Source organism: Ailuropoda melanoleuca, chromosome X, assembly GCF_002007445.2.
Source record: "Ailuropoda melanoleuca isolate Jingjing chromosome X, ASM200744v2, whole genome shotgun sequence".
NCBI lineage: Eukaryota > Metazoa > Chordata > Mammalia > Carnivora > Ursidae > Ailuropoda > Ailuropoda melanoleuca.
In genome coordinates, this window is record NC_048238.1 from 95,614,227 (window position 1) to 95,630,114 (window position 15,888).

General features: G+C 47.1%; 1 protein-coding gene across 1 annotated transcript in view; it reads right to left on the minus strand.

Annotated features, from left to right (window-relative positions):
- Positions 1-234: 234 nt before the first annotated feature.
- The window catches only part of GPC4 (glypican 4), a 111,310-nt gene continuing 95,656 nt past the window's right edge, over positions 235-15,888 (minus strand). Inside the window, exons 5-9 of the mRNA XM_034649437.1 lie at positions 5,042-5,172; positions 4,774-4,920; positions 3,850-3,986; positions 3,046-3,221; positions 235-2,929 (exon numbers count right to left, since the gene is read on the minus strand). Coding sequence (XP_034505328.1) covers positions 2,727-2,929; positions 3,046-3,221; positions 3,850-3,986; positions 4,774-4,920; positions 5,042-5,172 — 794 coding nt within the window. The 3' untranslated portion in view covers positions 235-2,726. The remainder of the gene's footprint in view (positions 2,930-3,045; positions 3,222-3,849; positions 3,987-4,773; positions 4,921-5,041; positions 5,173-15,888) is intronic.

Here is a 15,888-nt window from a genome sequence, read left to right on the forward strand (position 1 = left end):
TACACGTCAGTTCTCTGTACTTTGTCTTTTATCAAATAATAGGTGCTAATTATGGACTGTTTTTGAAATAAAATGTAAATCTAAGAGTCCTTAAAATGTTTTTTTCTTAAGGTACAGGGTGGTGAAGTGTTGGAAGGGAAAAATAATTTCCAAATGACTTTGTAAAACACGAAGTCACATGCTATTAACTGAGACTGGAAACGTCAGGTCTACCAACAAAGCTTTTATTTTACCTCATACTCTGAACTCTTAAGATTTTAGAATATTCAACTTGCCTTTATTCTTTTGGGGCGGGGGGTGGGGGGACAGGGTGCAATGGTGAGCCTGCCAGCTGGTTGGAAGCCAAGAGTTATCCAGTCAGATCTGAATGGAAAAATCTATGATTTGTTTATTTCATAGTTCAAGTTCAAAAGCAAGAGACAATTTAAATAATAAAAGGGTAACAGGAAAAAATGCAAAGAAAGAAAACAAATCAGTGAGAGTCCAGAAGAACCTTCAAGAATATTTAATTCGGAAAATGTTATTGGTGTAGAGAAGTTGACTGAAAGAAAACAGCTGGGCAGAGTTCAAGGTTTTAAATTAAAAACAATCTCACAAGGTCTACGGGGATAACTCTTTGAGCCACATTTTGGAGACCAGATTCATTTCTACCAAGTCAAAGTAATAGCAGCCTAAGCTAAAAAGGAAATTCCTCACATCTGAGGTAGTTACTAAGTATCAGCACATTTTCCAAGTTCTCACAAGGCAGCTTAGCTATTTACAATCCATTTTTCCCTCATACATAAATGGAGCACCCTTTCAATTTTAGGTCTTCTGCGATTTGTTTTTAAAAAAACAAAACAAAACACTTATACACACCAGCCAGAATATGCCTATTTTATTAACATCATGCTTTAATAAATAACTGGCTACTTCTAATAAAATTAAGCCTCTGTGTACAACAGCCCCCAATATTCCATGTTGACCATTCTTGCAGAATTTGGTGTGAAAAGTTGAAATGTAGACCCTGAGCTATCAAGTAATTACGTTTCAATATAAAAATAGAGAGTTAGTCTTACAACTGAAGACTGAACAGGAACACAAACCAGCTCTCTGCGGGTGCAGCTTCTGTGGAATCGGTGGAGATCTTAGTGGCTGTCTAAAGCAAGAAGAAGACTTGCAGGTGTTTCTCTTTTTGAAGACTTTTTGGGAACTCCTTTTTAAAGGGAGCTGTTACGTTCTCATAAGTTTTATAAGCTGTCATTTGGTAGGGATACAAGGAATGGCGTCGTGTCTGGCCTGGGACAACAGTTACGGCCTTTGCCAGATCCCTGTGCACCGCCCACCCCTGAATTGTGGCAAGGTCACCGCTAAGCTATTGTCTTCTGGACTCTCTACTCCCTCCCGTCCCCCTCCAAACAACAACAACACATGAAGAAAGTCTGGACACCCAGATCCCCCCGAGCGGACTTCTTGGCTGATAGGGTAACAAACGGCTGTGAACCACAGCAAGCCCTTTGCCTTTCTGATCAGAGGGGCCCGGGCAAGACGACTCAAGCAGACTTTAGAAATCTTGTTCGACAAAAACTGGGATCCCAAACCAAATGCAAATGCACAGACGCAAACTCTGCTGGAGGAGTGTTGACAGCTCTATTCGGTTAGCCCAGACTGTACCCCGGTTCTGGCTAGCCCCCAGAAAGTTCCCTGTTCTATACGACAGGGTTGGAAATCCAGTACGCTGTAACGAGGGGGACCAAATGAGCTTCTTGGTCACACGTCTGCCATTGGGATAGGAATTCAAAGCAGGTGAGTGCGGGCAAGACCAGCACACAGCAGCTTGCTAACTTGCCTGGATTAGACACAAAAAGACGAAAACCCAGCCCCAAACGAAGTGTGAACGTGTGGTAACTTAGCCATCCTGAATGCCTTCTATATTTCTAGGGAGAGTGTACTGAAAAATAATCTTCTTCTAAATGGGCTCCGCTCTAAGTATAAGCAGGTTCTAGAAATGGACCTGTGATCTTGGTTTATGTAATTCAATTCAACCAAGATGCGTACAGTCTGCAGTCTCTTCCGGTCCCTGGCTGCCAGGGAAAGAGAGCCTTCTTCTTGTATTGATGCCTGAATACAAACTACCAAGTGGCTCAGAAGCCCCCCACCCCGTGCCTTCACATTCTGTCCTAACTTAACAAAAATAAAAAACAAAATCACATCCACTCCTCTCCACATAAGGCAACTAAAACAACAGGGATAAATGGAAATTTTACTGCTTGTTGGGCTTTTTCTTTTAATAAGATAACATGATAAATAAAACCTGCTTCTGTACAGCTATTTAATATTTCAGAAATACGTACATGTTACATGCCAAGAAGGACCCTGGTTTGCTTGTAAGAAACAAGGTGATCGTAACTGAAGGAAAAAAAAAAAACCCACAAACAAAAAGAAAAAAAAAACACAAGAGTGATAAAATCACAGATGCACAACTAACTACAGTTCTGTACCTACACTGTTAGCCACGTTTCACATGATTCTGGGGGAGCAGGAACCGACTTTATACATACAAGTCCCTTTTCCCCGCAAAACTGAATGAAAACACAAAGTCAGCATTTTTTAAACCAGTGGCCACATAGTAAAAACTGTACATCGTTGTCCATTCATTTAAAAAGCAAAGTCACTAGGATGGTATAAAAGTGATAACCGGTGCCTTTTCAACTTTTTGATGAAAACTTTTTCTCTAAGATTCAGAATTATCTCCACTCTCTCTGCATGACCAGGAGCAAGATACAGAAGACAGCGAGGAGGGAGGGCTGGGCCCCCACAAGGCCGCCAGCGCTGCTGGCTTTATCGTTGGCACTCTTCCCGGAGTGGTCAGTCGCGTTGTAGTCCAACTCCGAAGGGCACTGCTGATACTCACAACCACTTCCACTTCCCTCTCCGCTGCTCTCATCACCTATTTAAAAAAAAAAAAAAAAAGAACAAAAACAATGGAATAGAGATTTCATTCCACTTGTCCTCATCACACGGTGTATGAGAACAATGCATAAGTTTCAAGCCACAAATGCTTACTGATATCAAAGAAGTCCACATCGTTCCCGTTGTAAGCATTCTTCATTTTACTGGTCATAACCCGAAGAGCCATGATCTGGCGAAGGATCAGTATGTCCGGTTTGCTGGTATCCACCTGGACCTCCGGATTATTGCCCTGGTTGGCTAAGCCATTTCCCGTCACCGCGAACAGGTACCTGAAATGAGAAATGACCCCGTTAAGATGACCGGTAAAGCTCAAAGTCGCTGAAGATCAGAGAATTTGGCTTCGATTCTAGTATTCCCACTGAGTGCAATTCAGAGGAAAGTTCTCCCATTTCTTGTTTCTCTGCTTTGACGGGGACCTTTTGGAAAGCTAGCCCTTTTTCAGAGGTTGGTGGGTCAGAGTCAAGCATCAATACACTGGGGACTTAGCAAAGTTACTGTGTGTGGAGGGGAGCGACACAAGACATCACTCAAGAAGAGAATAAGGCCTTTGGGGAACTGGAGATTTAGGCCAGGCCGGTGGGCCGAGAACTACAGGAATTAAATCCTGTAAAGTCGCCGCTAGTGGAACAGCCTGGCCCTGGGTTGCAGCCCTCGTGCTGGACTAAAGCCACCTGTGCAGACTTCTGACCCAGTATTCTCTGCAAGTAGCTGGGTGCCTTTCCAAGGCTTGTGGGGCAAAGCCCATTCCTTAGAATGTCTAGAAGCCACCCACGCTGTCGCTACCTACCGTTAAGTGCTTCATGATGCCTCCCTCGAGTGACAACTGAAGGACCCCATCTGAAGGGCCCCCAGGCATGTGGGAAGGGGGCCTGCTACCCCCACTCGTCCGAGGCTAACCTGCTCTTCCCCTTCCCGTTCCAGCAATCGTCCTCGTTGCCGTTGCCAGCGGCCATCCTCTCATCGCTGCAAACGTTGCTGGGCAGAGAAGACCAGAACTTCTTCGCCTGTTTCAGCTTCTCCTTGACATCAGTAACCTCATTAGGAGGGGAAAGAAAAGACCTCTGTAAAAACACACAACTGCCTACAGATGTGTCTTTTGATCATTTCTAAAGTAGCTCCAGAGTGCTTTGCAATTCATTTTCAACTTGAGTCACGAGAAAAAAATGCAGCTCAAATTGGTACAGAAAAGAACAAACTCACTCAAATGAACTAACGGTTGGAACACAGGCCCTGAAGGAGAAGCTCAGATGCACCGTCCATTCTACCTCTTTACAGCTACCATCTGAGGCCCGCCGGCCTCCGGGCCCCGCGGGTACGAGAACATACAGTCTCTTTCCTTGAGGCTTTCCGCCCCTGGCTGCAGTGTCTACACCATCCCCTCTGTGCAACCGTGAGCGCCTGTGACGGCGCTGCATCTGACAACGGTGCGGGCCGCATGCGGCCATGTGGAAAGCTGCTTGCTTCCACCTTCTCGCCATCCTGGCACTTACTATACACCCCCTTTGCTAGTGAAGCTGGATGTCTGCTTCTCCCGCTGTGCCAGAGGCTTCTGGAGAACAAGGACGAGTCTCATCGCTCTGTGCCTCCCTCTAACGGGCACAGTGATGGGCTCGCAGGAGATGCGTCGCGTTTCCTAACGACGTACGAGCTTTATGAGCTAGAAAATGAGAGGCAGATTTATGGACATCCACATGCAGTCGGCTTGGAAAGTTTCACCTGAAAGATCCGCACTTGAAAGCCTTCCAACTAAAAATGCATCTGGAGCAAATGTTTTCGGTTCTTTGTCATTAAACACGGCCGTTCCTGCGCCAAAGTGCTCACCAGTCGGTCCAAACTCGTGCCAGCTGCCGTGGTCGGGCGTTCCTCGGGGTGATACGGTCTGAAGCGAGCGCTGAAAGCCCCCTCGGAGATGGAACGGGAAATCCGGCCGGCCGGGAGGGGTTTGGGGGGTCCACATCCCTGAAAAACCTGCATTGAAGTGAACAGGGTCACATTAGGGAAGTTGTGTCCCAAGCCCGAGGGTTGGGAAGAGGTGTGGGAAGGGGGGGAGGGCTCTGCTTCTCCCTGCCGGTTACCCCGCCCTCATTACCTTCTGAGACACCTGCACACTGTTCTCCTGCATATTCATTATAGCATCGGAAATCTTCACATCGATGGGATCCATGACCGATTCAATGTTGAAAGGACCCTCGAGCCTCTCCGCCACCATCAGCATCGCGTCTAATGGGACGTTTGGGGGAAAAGAATACAGCATAAAAAGTAAACTGTCAGTTCGGCCATGGGTCATCAGCCTGATTATCTCACTGGCTTTGTTTCCGGTGGGGGGCGGGAAGAAGGCATCATAATCGATCCAGGTTTTCAGGTCCGTTTCTATTACACCAAGCTGCGTTTAGTCACTGTGTATTGCTGGCTCTCTAAAGTGTGAAATGGCCAGGTGAGTGCTTTCTTCCACAGCAAGGAAACCCAATCGGGAACGTTCCATAAGACTGATTATTCATTCCTCCGTGTGTCGGTGGCTGTCGCTGTAAGGCTCCGAGCTAGCTCCTGCTGACAAACCTGAGGCTGGGGGCAGAATAACACGCCACTTCTCCCAGTGACTTCCTAGGATCCTTTCATTTAGGTTCCATTTACAAGACTCAAAAACATAAATCCGGTAAAATCCTGGCATATCATTTCCTTTCTTTCATTTTTTAAATGAAACCCTTTCAGCTCCTTGAGCGCACAGTTGGAAAGTGCAAATGACAGTGTTCCCAGGAATTCTAATGACTTTTCAAATAATGAAAATCCGAAAGATGCAATTTTGCATTAAGATAAACTTCCCATTTCAAACACAAGAACCTTGAGTTAAAGCAAAACATGTGCCTCTTTTCACTCGGGTGAAAAGACAACACAAGACACCATATACAAAAAGCCTGTGCTCACAGCGTGAGTCTTCGTGGATTACTCTGCGAGTTACCTTGGCCTTCTGGAGAAGTCTAGAATGTTTTAGGACAAGTTGAATCTCTTAAAATATGCGGTACTTGTTTTTCTGCCATAGGTGTTTGTGGGGATTACGCGGCTTACTGTTTTTGCCTCATATTTCCTGGTCAAAATTAGAGGAAACTGGAAATGAGGAAATGGCTGCTTCACTCCTGACAAGCACTGAACTTTTTCTACTTGTTCACTCTTCTTTCCACTCTGGTGCTTAAGGCCCAGCAGGGAAAGGGTGGTTAGGCCTACGGTATCCACAGCCTTCAGGTAGGCCAAGGACAGCTCCCAGCAAGGAGGGCTAGTTTCCAGAAGACTATAGGCCCTTCTCAGAGAAGACTGCAGGCCACCACCATCTTCTACACCTCAGCTTTCTGGTGTAAAGGAGCTTTGGCATCGGCCTGTCAATGAAACCGAATGTGGTCATCAACCTTTCACCTTCCACCTAGAACAGACGCAACCTAACATTTGAAAACATGGGGGTCATTTCTCTAAGCTGCAATTCCAATGTCACAAACCACAAATAGATTTCCGTGAAATGCACTTTTTTTTTTCAAGTAATAACAAATGAAGTTTCAGATTGCATTGTGGTAAGCACCAATAAACTGACGCTTCCAACCTCTGAGTGAGGCTGCCAGCATGAATATAGCATTGTACTGGAGGGGAAAATGCTTTTGATGTGCTAGCAAAAGGCGACTTTTGTAAACAAGTGGAGCACAACTTCAATGTGTTCATCCTTGTCAAAGCATCAGGGCTGCCACGTACGGAAAGCACATTCTTTGTAGAAGAAGTCGCTTGCTCCAAATAAAAATATTATGAATAGACAGATAATCAACATCCAAAATGCAGAGGTTTAAACAAGAAAAAAAGAAAAGAAAAAAAAAAAAACCCCACAGCGCATTTTGAAACTACTCATTCCCCTAGTGGCGAGGAAAGGCCGGATCACTAATGTGTTTGTGAAAGACTGAAAGGAAACATAAACCCGATTCTTCTGGCTGTTTGGCGTCTTTGTCAACTCTGGGAATGGAGGGAAGCCGGGCCTTTGTTGGGGCCGGTGCCATGGCGGCCTGGGCGGCGCAGCTGAGGAATGCGCAGCGCTGCCCCCCGCCCCTGGGGGGAGTCCTGGTTGGTGCTCAAGCAGGCCCCTCCCTAGAAGCAGCCCACCCCGACTGGAAGCCCCCAGTCCCGTGGGAGATCCAAACATGGTGAGTGTCGGGTTGTTTTTCTTCTGCTGGGTCTGGACTAAAGGGCTCTCATTTCCGGGGTATCTGACTGGTCCCCGCCTCCTGCCAGCAGCCCCGACACCCTGACACCCCAACACGAAAGTCCTGCGGGCCACAAGGTGTGACAAGAATAAGGTCGGCTAGGCATCAGGTGAATGTTAAGGCAACCACAGTACGTGATGGAAAACGAGATGCCACCAAGCAGAATTTATGCTTCTCCAGAAACTGACTTCTGTTTTGGTGGTGGCAGTGGGGAGTAGGTGGGTGACCTTTTGAGCCAACCTCTTACAAAACCAAGTCCAGGGTGTTTCAACTGTTTGGATCCATCTTGATTGAGGCTGACAACAATTCAAGAGAGGGAACGGAGGACATGGCAGCAAGAAGGCGGATGTGGAAAACGTGGCTTTAGTCTCTTCAAGGGCCTGGTCCAACCGCGGGGTTTCAGTGCTCAGGCTACGGGCACTGGGTGGCCCCCACCCCATCCACAAAGTATCCCCTTCACACCAGGCAAAGTGAATCCTTTCACACTGCCCCACCAATAATCACAAACCCCCACCCATCTTCAGTCTCACGACCCACTGGGGAAACAAAAGGCAGTTTCCCTACTTAAACCCCAAGATCTGACTTAAAGAAGTGGGGGAAAGGCACTTCACCATTCATTAACGGCAGTCATTTAGAGTGGAAAGAAAAATTCTTTGCAAAGAAAAAAAAAAAGAACTTAGAGCAGAGGCACGTAAATTGGGACTGAATTCTACAACCACAGAGCAAATTAAACCCCGGCAAAAATTCATAAAAAAGCACTAGGGATTAACAATGTCTATTACTCCTGGCCCGTTAGATCAGCTTATGGGACATAAAGAATAAAACAGCCATTAAAAATTAAGTTTAGATACAATTAGATACCTCATCCCTCCAAAAAGGATCATTTTGAAGCACTAAGGAAAACGGATTCAGAAATCCTATCAGGTTNAAGTGGAAAGAAAAATTCTTTGCAAAGAAAAAAAAAAAGAACTTAGAGCAGAGGCACGTAAATTGGGACTGAATTCTACAACCACAGAGCAAATTAAACCCTGGCAAAAATTCATAAAAAAGCACTAGGGATTAACAATGTCTATTACTCCTGGCCCGTTAGATCAGCTTATGGGACATAAAGAATAAAACAGCCATTAAAAATTAAGTTTAGATACAATTAGATACCTCATCCCTCCAAAAAGGATCATTTTGAAGCACTAAGGAAAACGGATTCAGAAATCCTATCAGGGGTTCCTGGGTGGCACAGCGGTTAAGCGTCTGCCTTCGGCTCAGGGCGCCACGCCCCACATCAGGCTCCTCCGCTATGAGCCTGCTTCTTCCTCTCCCACTCCCCCTGCTTGTGTTCCCTCTCTCGCTGGATGTCTCTATCTCTGTCGAATAAATAAATAAAATCTTTTAAAAAAAAATCCTATCAATTTCCACTCGGGCTTAATTTTGTTTCTTGAAAGAAAGCAAAGGTGCTTTTTAAAACTCTCGACAAGAACAGCAGCAACTCACTCCTCCTTGCTTTAGAGTACCTGCTTGAAAACATTAATTAAGCAAGCCACAGGACGGTTTTGATTTGATGTGGACCCGGAAACTCTCTGGAAAAATGTTAAAAAAAAAAAAGTGAGAGAGAATTTGTATTTTAATACAACGAATTACAGTTCTGCCAGACGCATTAGAACAAGAGAATAAATAGTTCAAGGGACATGGCCCCTGCACCTTCCTCCTGATCGAGCCCTAGAAAAGTTGGTAAAACTCCAGGGCTGTCCCGCTACGCTGTTTGTGCTGTATGGCGAATTCTCCTCCTTTGACGGAGAACGAGTACATTAGATGCTATGCAGTAAAAAGGCTAACCAGCATTTACAAAAATGAATTTAGCAGAAGCAAACTGCAAATTTGGCATCTGGGTGTGGGGGTGAGGGTGGGATTGAAAAAAGAGAGAGCAAAAACATCAACTGCAGATCTGGAAATGCCAGGAGCTTCTACTTCCCGGGGGAAATACTTCAAAGCAACAATTTCTCCCATGGCTTCCCTCTGGGCACGATGGGCCGTACGTACGTACGTACGTACGTACGCGTGTGCCTCTGCTGCCCCTCTGCCCTCCCTTTCATGGGACTCGGCTCTCCTGCGTGGGGCTTTTCTCAGGTCTTCTAAGCTTTGAGCTATTTAGGTTACAATTGTGAAGTGCTTAATATTCACATCTTTTTTCTTTCCCGCGTCAGTGTTCTCAAGAATCTGTTGGAGCCAATTTATTGATGCATTTTCAAATAGAGTTAATATGGTAATTAGCTCTCGTGCAGACTAAAAAGCCTTCTCTCCAACTCCAATCCCCCGCCCCAAAGGTGCCGGCAAATTGCATACACGTTCCCATGACGTGAACAAAGAAGGGAAAAACAGGTGCTTCTAAAGCCACTGATGGTCTGCAATTACACAAACATGACTGCGGGGCTGGGGGGAGAGCGGAGTCTGTTTTGTGAGCCATGAGCGCGCGCACATGGCCACTGGCATGGCGCTTCCATACCAGTCAGAGAGGTTTCAGGACGAACCTGTCCATTAAGGGCACATCTATGAAGCCGATGGCCAGACATTGCAATGATTCTTAACTTGTCCTTTCCCACTGATGTGGATGAACCTTCTCAGCAAGTTGGTACCCCACTGACACTGCTGCCTGGGTTCCAGGTTTCAGGGCCCTGTGAGAACGCTTACCTCTAAGATGACTACTGCAAAAGGGCCTCCGAGCTCACCAGAGCCGTCGGTTACTGTTAAATCCTCTACAGAAACAGAACCCCTAGATTCCCCCCTAGTCAGGTTTCACTGGATGCAAACAGGTATGCAGAAGGTTCGGTCGCAGTGTGACATACAGAACGATTTCAGAGTTCAGCTGGTGATGGCTGTACTCCAGCATTTACAGGGACACAAGCCTATGTGTGAACATAACTAAAACAGACCTTTCGGGGGAAATGCCAAAAAGTCACATCTCGTTATAAGACCTTGGTATTCACCATGTCTGAGGTCTTCAGTAATGCGTTCAAGGGCACAATTACTTGTAGCATGGTGTGAACTCTGAGTACAGTTAGAACCCTGGCAAACAATAAATAAGGAACAGAAGACCTTTACAGGGGGCGCCTGTGTGGCAGAGCGGTTAAGCGTCTGCCTTCGGCTCAGGGCGTGATCCCGGCGTTATGGGATCGAGCCCCACATCAGGCTCCTCTGCTATGAGCCTGCTTCTTCCTATCCCACTCCCCCTGCTTGTGTTCCCTCTCTCGCTGGCTGTCTCTATCTCTGTCAAATAAGTAAATAAAATCTTTAAAAAAAAAAAAAAAAAAGAAGACCTTTACGGACGATAATTACAATATTCCCTGTGGCCAGTAGCTGAGCTCTCCCCGGCGCCCCAAATCCCTCCCTCACTCAACTCACCTATGAAATTGTTCCATTCAAAATCGAGATCCCCTTGGTTGGCCAGACAGCCTCTCATGATGTTCGAGCAGTAGTTGTAACACGGCTTCACACTCACGAGCCCCTGGCAGTGCGAGCAGTAGGTCATCCTCAGCAAGGCGTGGGTACACTGGACTGTGGGGCTGACCTGGTTGGGGAGAAGACAGAGACAATGGTGGGGCAGCGATAACACAGAAATTCCAAGTGCATCAAGTTGACCTTGAAGGTCTGGCCATGAATTCAACCTAACAATGAGTTGTGATGCATCACACTGAGCGGGCCGGCCTGCTGCTTCTAGAGGAAGATGAGATAAAAGAAAGGGGTCTGCGGGGAAGATCTGCGGGAAAGAAGGTGGGTGGGGGAGAGGGAAGAACACAGCTTGACTGTCAGTGACCCAGGTGCACGTCCTTCCCACCCTGTGGACTCCCATGCTTGCTCCATCCCGCTCTCTCTCTCTCTCTCTCTCTCTCTCTCTCACACACACACACACACACTCTCTCTCTCTCTCTCTCACTCACTCTCATTCATTTTATATGGCTCAGTTGTTCCAAAGTCCTCATTCGCATACAATTCCAGGATCAGCCCAGAGACACAGGAGTAGAGACGACCTTCTCCTGCCCACGGTGCATGGCCTGCTGTGGCCTCTACCACCACTGGGTCTGCCTTTGACACTTAGCCCCCATCAGGGTGTAGCAGGGTACCTAATGCGTACTCCGCTCTGCGCCAGTAGCCGTGCTGAAGGCAAAAGTCAATGTATTCTACGGGCAAGAATGTGACTGCATTTAAACTTGGGGTGAGGTGAAGGCCTTCCAAGACCTGGGAACAGTAAAGCACAGAGTGCTCAGGGAACACTCGATGGGGGACAGGAGACTTCAGTTACATTGGGAAGAAAGAGTTGGATTTAATTGGCCAACGGAAGGGAGAACATGCCCACCAGGGAGAGTGCCGAGTGCCTGCGGTTGAGGAATTGTGGGAAAGACGGCTGGCTGCCCAGGGAGGAGCATGTGCGTGACCAGAACTGAGAGGCACGTGAAGACCAGGCAGAAAGAGAGAGACCACTGGGCAGGGCACGGGGGGCTATGAAAAGTTCACGGGGAAGGGCAGCAGCAAAGATAAAAGCAGGACTGGCTGTCCTCCGCAGAGAAATGAGACTTTGTGTCCCCTTTCTGCTCCTCTCCAGTGACACTGTCTTAGGCACTCAAGAGCGCCTTCCACCTGTCCTGACCTTCATCAATGCTTAGGAAGGATCACGGCCAGCCATCACGCAAGGGCGGCTAACCCAGGGTTCCTGCCGTCTTGTTCCCTCCACCCCTCCCTGTGCTCTCGGAGTCACTATCAGTACCAAGCAGTGTTCTGCACGCGCTTTTGAAAGCGGATACCGGCCGGCGCAGTGGAACAGATGCTGGGGGGCACCTCACCTGCTCTGGAGGGTGACTTTGGAGACTGCTTATCAACCCTACCCTTAGAACAGGAACGAGGGATTAGAACTGTCAGGAGGAAAACTTAACACCACTGGGCTCCTATCTGATGTACACACACACCCCACCTCTTATCCCCACCAGAACTCTGGCCTGAAGGGGGCGGGGCGGGAGCCTCCAACAACAAGGTGGTAATTGTGTATGTCAAAGTCAACATTCCCTCCCAAGAATTAGGACTTCGCTGCAGTTTTAACCGGGCCCACATTAGTCCTTTTCACTGTGCTTTAATGGGCAGTGAAATCTTGGCTACCCAACACGCTGGGCGGGGGAGGCTGGCCAGTCTGGAGGGCTAGATCTTCTGGATAGCTAAAGGTCCATGCTTTTAAAGTCACCAATAGTTAAGACTTCAATACCTGTCCGCCCCACCCCCTCACTTTACAGATGAGCCAATAGGCCTGGCATGAGGAGGTGGCTGGAGAATCCCAGGATCACAGAAGTCGGAGTTGGAAGGGGCCTTAGAGGTCACATCCTCCGGCTCTCAGATTTAAGAGAGAAGAAAAGGCCACACCGATGAACGGACTTGCTGACGGTCCCCCTGCTACCTCTGATTCTGGTACCGCACCTTATCCAACAGTTCCCAGACAGCTCACGTATCCCTGCCTTCTTCAACACAAGCCGTGAAACTCTCATCTCAGGCACACTTGTTTTCCTCTTTCTTGCTACAGCTCGGTTCCACGTGGATGATACCGCTAAATGGCTCTATTACAGAGAGGTGACGAGTTCGTATGTAAATGCCTATGAGAAATCCGAGAACAGCCAGTGGCGTTTGTTAAATCTCATGCCTCAGCGGAAACCATGCCCGCCTACGGAAACCCGTACAAAGCTCAAGTATCAACAAATAGTTACTGAGCACCTATCTCGTATTGCGGATTACTCTGGAATGCACTTGTGATTAGGTAGCAAGTAGGAATCTCTGTACTGGCGTAGGGAACCTGTTCTAGAAAGCACAAACACATTCCAATATGGTGTGGGCCCTTAGGAAATAAGCAAAAATCTAAAACGCAATAGTTCTCTTCGACAAACTTTTCTTTTTCCCCCCAAAAGACCTTTCCATTTGTTTTCTTTTCTTCACTCTCTCTGGTCCACTCTATTCTTTGTTCCACTCTAAGTCAAATCTGTGACGTAGACCTGGTCTACTATACACGGAGATGTCGGCTCAAGTTTTAAAGACCAGGACCAAACAAAATGACACAGTAGAGTTTTATTAAAGGAAGATTATGAAAGTGGGTTTGGCTAAGTACTGGCTCGTGCTCGGCGTGTGACCGGCTGTCTAACTACTACAAACGGTCACCCAGAACTCAGCTCTAACATGCTACGGAAATAGTAAATACCAGAACTGAGAAGAGAGATGGCCAAGTTCTAAGAAAACTGCGATGGGCAAGGACATGTGCGATACCCAGGCTGCAGAAAGTGAGACCGAGTCTGTGGTCTCAGGATCACTCCTTACACCATTACATGCAACTTCACATTATTCAGACTTGGGAAACAAAAGCCTTGTGTGGGAATGAGGTCCTGGTACAGAAAAGGGCTTTTTTTTTTAAAATGTTACTTATTAGAGAGAGAGAGCATGCACAAGTGAGGGGGAGGGGCAGAGGGAGAGAGAGAAGCAGGCACCCTGCTAAGCAGGGAGCTCCATGCAGGGCCTCATCCCAGGACCCTGAGATCATGACCTGAACTGAAGGCAGACGCTTAACCAACTGAACCACCCAGGGGCCCCTAGAGAAGGGTTTTAACACAGTCAGGAAACAAAGAAACAGGGGTTCCCTGCAATGCTCAGCCACCAGAGGAAGTACCAATAATGTGCCACTCCCCAGGCCTTAGGTCCCCACTCTCACGGACCCGACCAAGCTCAGGATGGTCAACCCAGGGTGCCAAGGACCACTTCTCCCTTTTGGCTCTGGAGTACCCAGTGGAGAAACAAAATGGCTGCCTATCTTTTGGAATCCTCAAAGACCTTCGTTCTGGGGCTTTATTTATTTTAAGTAGAAATTCAAGTTCAGGGGTGCCTGGGTGGCTCAGGCAGTTAAGTATCTTCCTTCGGCTCAGGTCATGAGCCTGGGGTCCTGGGATCCAGCGTCGGGCTCCCTGCTCAGTGGGAACTCTGTTTCTCCCTCTCCCTCTGCCCTGACTCCTTTACAAGCACCCCCCCCAAATAAATAAATCTTTAAAACAAAAAATTAGAAAAAAATTCAAGTTCATTCATATCCTACTCCCTCATAATCCTCAAAATCAATTGTTTCTTGAGTCTCTAAATAACTTACTTACTAAAGACGTTTATGTGGGGCCCCAAGTCCAAGTGGTAGATCCTGCCACGTGGGGATTAACACAAGGGGCAACTATGCTCCAAGGTCGTCTTTTAACCCTCAGTTATATACTGAGTCTCTATGGCACGACATGCCACTTAAAATGTTCAACATAATTGTTCCTTTGGGTCACAACTCTTGACTAACNAATAAATAAATAAAATCTTTTAAAAAAAAATCCTATCAATTTCCACTCGGGCTTAATTTTGTTTCTTGAAAGAAAGCAAAGGTGCTTTTTAAAACTCTCGACAAGAACAGCAGCAACTCACTCCTCCTTGCTTTAGAGTACCTGCTTGAAAACATTAATTAAGCAAGCCACAGGACGGTTTTGATTTGATGTGGACCCGGAAACTCTCTGGAAAAATGTTAAAAAAAAAAAAAGTGAGAGAGAATTTGTATTTTAATACAACGAATTACAGTTCTGCCAGACGCATTAGAACAAGAGAATAAATAGTTCAAGGGACATGGCCCCTGCACCTTCCTCCTGATCGAGCCCTAGAAAAGTTGGTAAAACTCCAGGGCTGTCCCGCTACGCTGTTTGTGCTGTATGGCGAATTCTCCTCCTTTGACGGAGAACGAGTACATTAGATGCTATGCAGTAAAAAGGCTAACCAGCATTTACAAAAATGAATTTAGCAGAAGCAAACTGCAAATTTGGCATCTGGGTGTGGGGGTGAGGGTGGGATTGAAAAAAGAGAGAGCAAAAACATCAACTGCAGATCTGGAAATGCCAGGAGCTTCTACTTCCCGGGGGAAATACTTCAAAGCAACAATTTCTCCCATGGCTTCCCTCTGGGCACGATGGGCCGTACGTACGTACGTACGTACGTACGCGTGTGCCTCTGCTGCCCCTCTGCCCTCCCTTTCATGGGACTCGGCTCTCCTGCGTGGGGCTTTTCTCAGGTCTTCTAAGCTTTGAGCTATTTAGGTTACAATTGTGAAGTGCTTAATATTCACATCTTTTTTCTTTCCCGCGTCAGTGTTCTCAAGAATCTGTTGGAGCCAATTTATTGATGCATTTTCAAATAGAGTTAATATGGTAATTAGCTCTCGTGCAGACTAAAAAGCCTTCTCTCCAACTCCAATCCCCCGCCCCAAAGGTGCCGGCAAATTGCATACACGTTCCCATGACGTGAACAAAGAAGGGAAAAACAGGTGCTTCTAAAGCCACTGATGGTCTGCAATTACACAAACATGACTGCGGGGCTGGGGGGAGAGCGGAGTCTGTTTTGTGAGCCATGAGCGCGCGCACATGGCCACTGGCATGGCGCTTCCATACCAGTCAGAGAGGTTTCAGGACGAACCTGTCCATTAAGGGCACATCTATGAAGCCGATGGCCAGACATTGCAATGATTCTTAACTTGTCCTTTCCCACTGATGTGGATGAACCTTCTCAGCAAGTTGGTACCCCACTGACACTGCTGCCTGGGTTCCAGGTTTCAGGGCCCTGTGAGAACGCTTACCTCTAAGATGACTACTGCAAAAGGGCCTCCGAGCTCACCAGAGCCGTC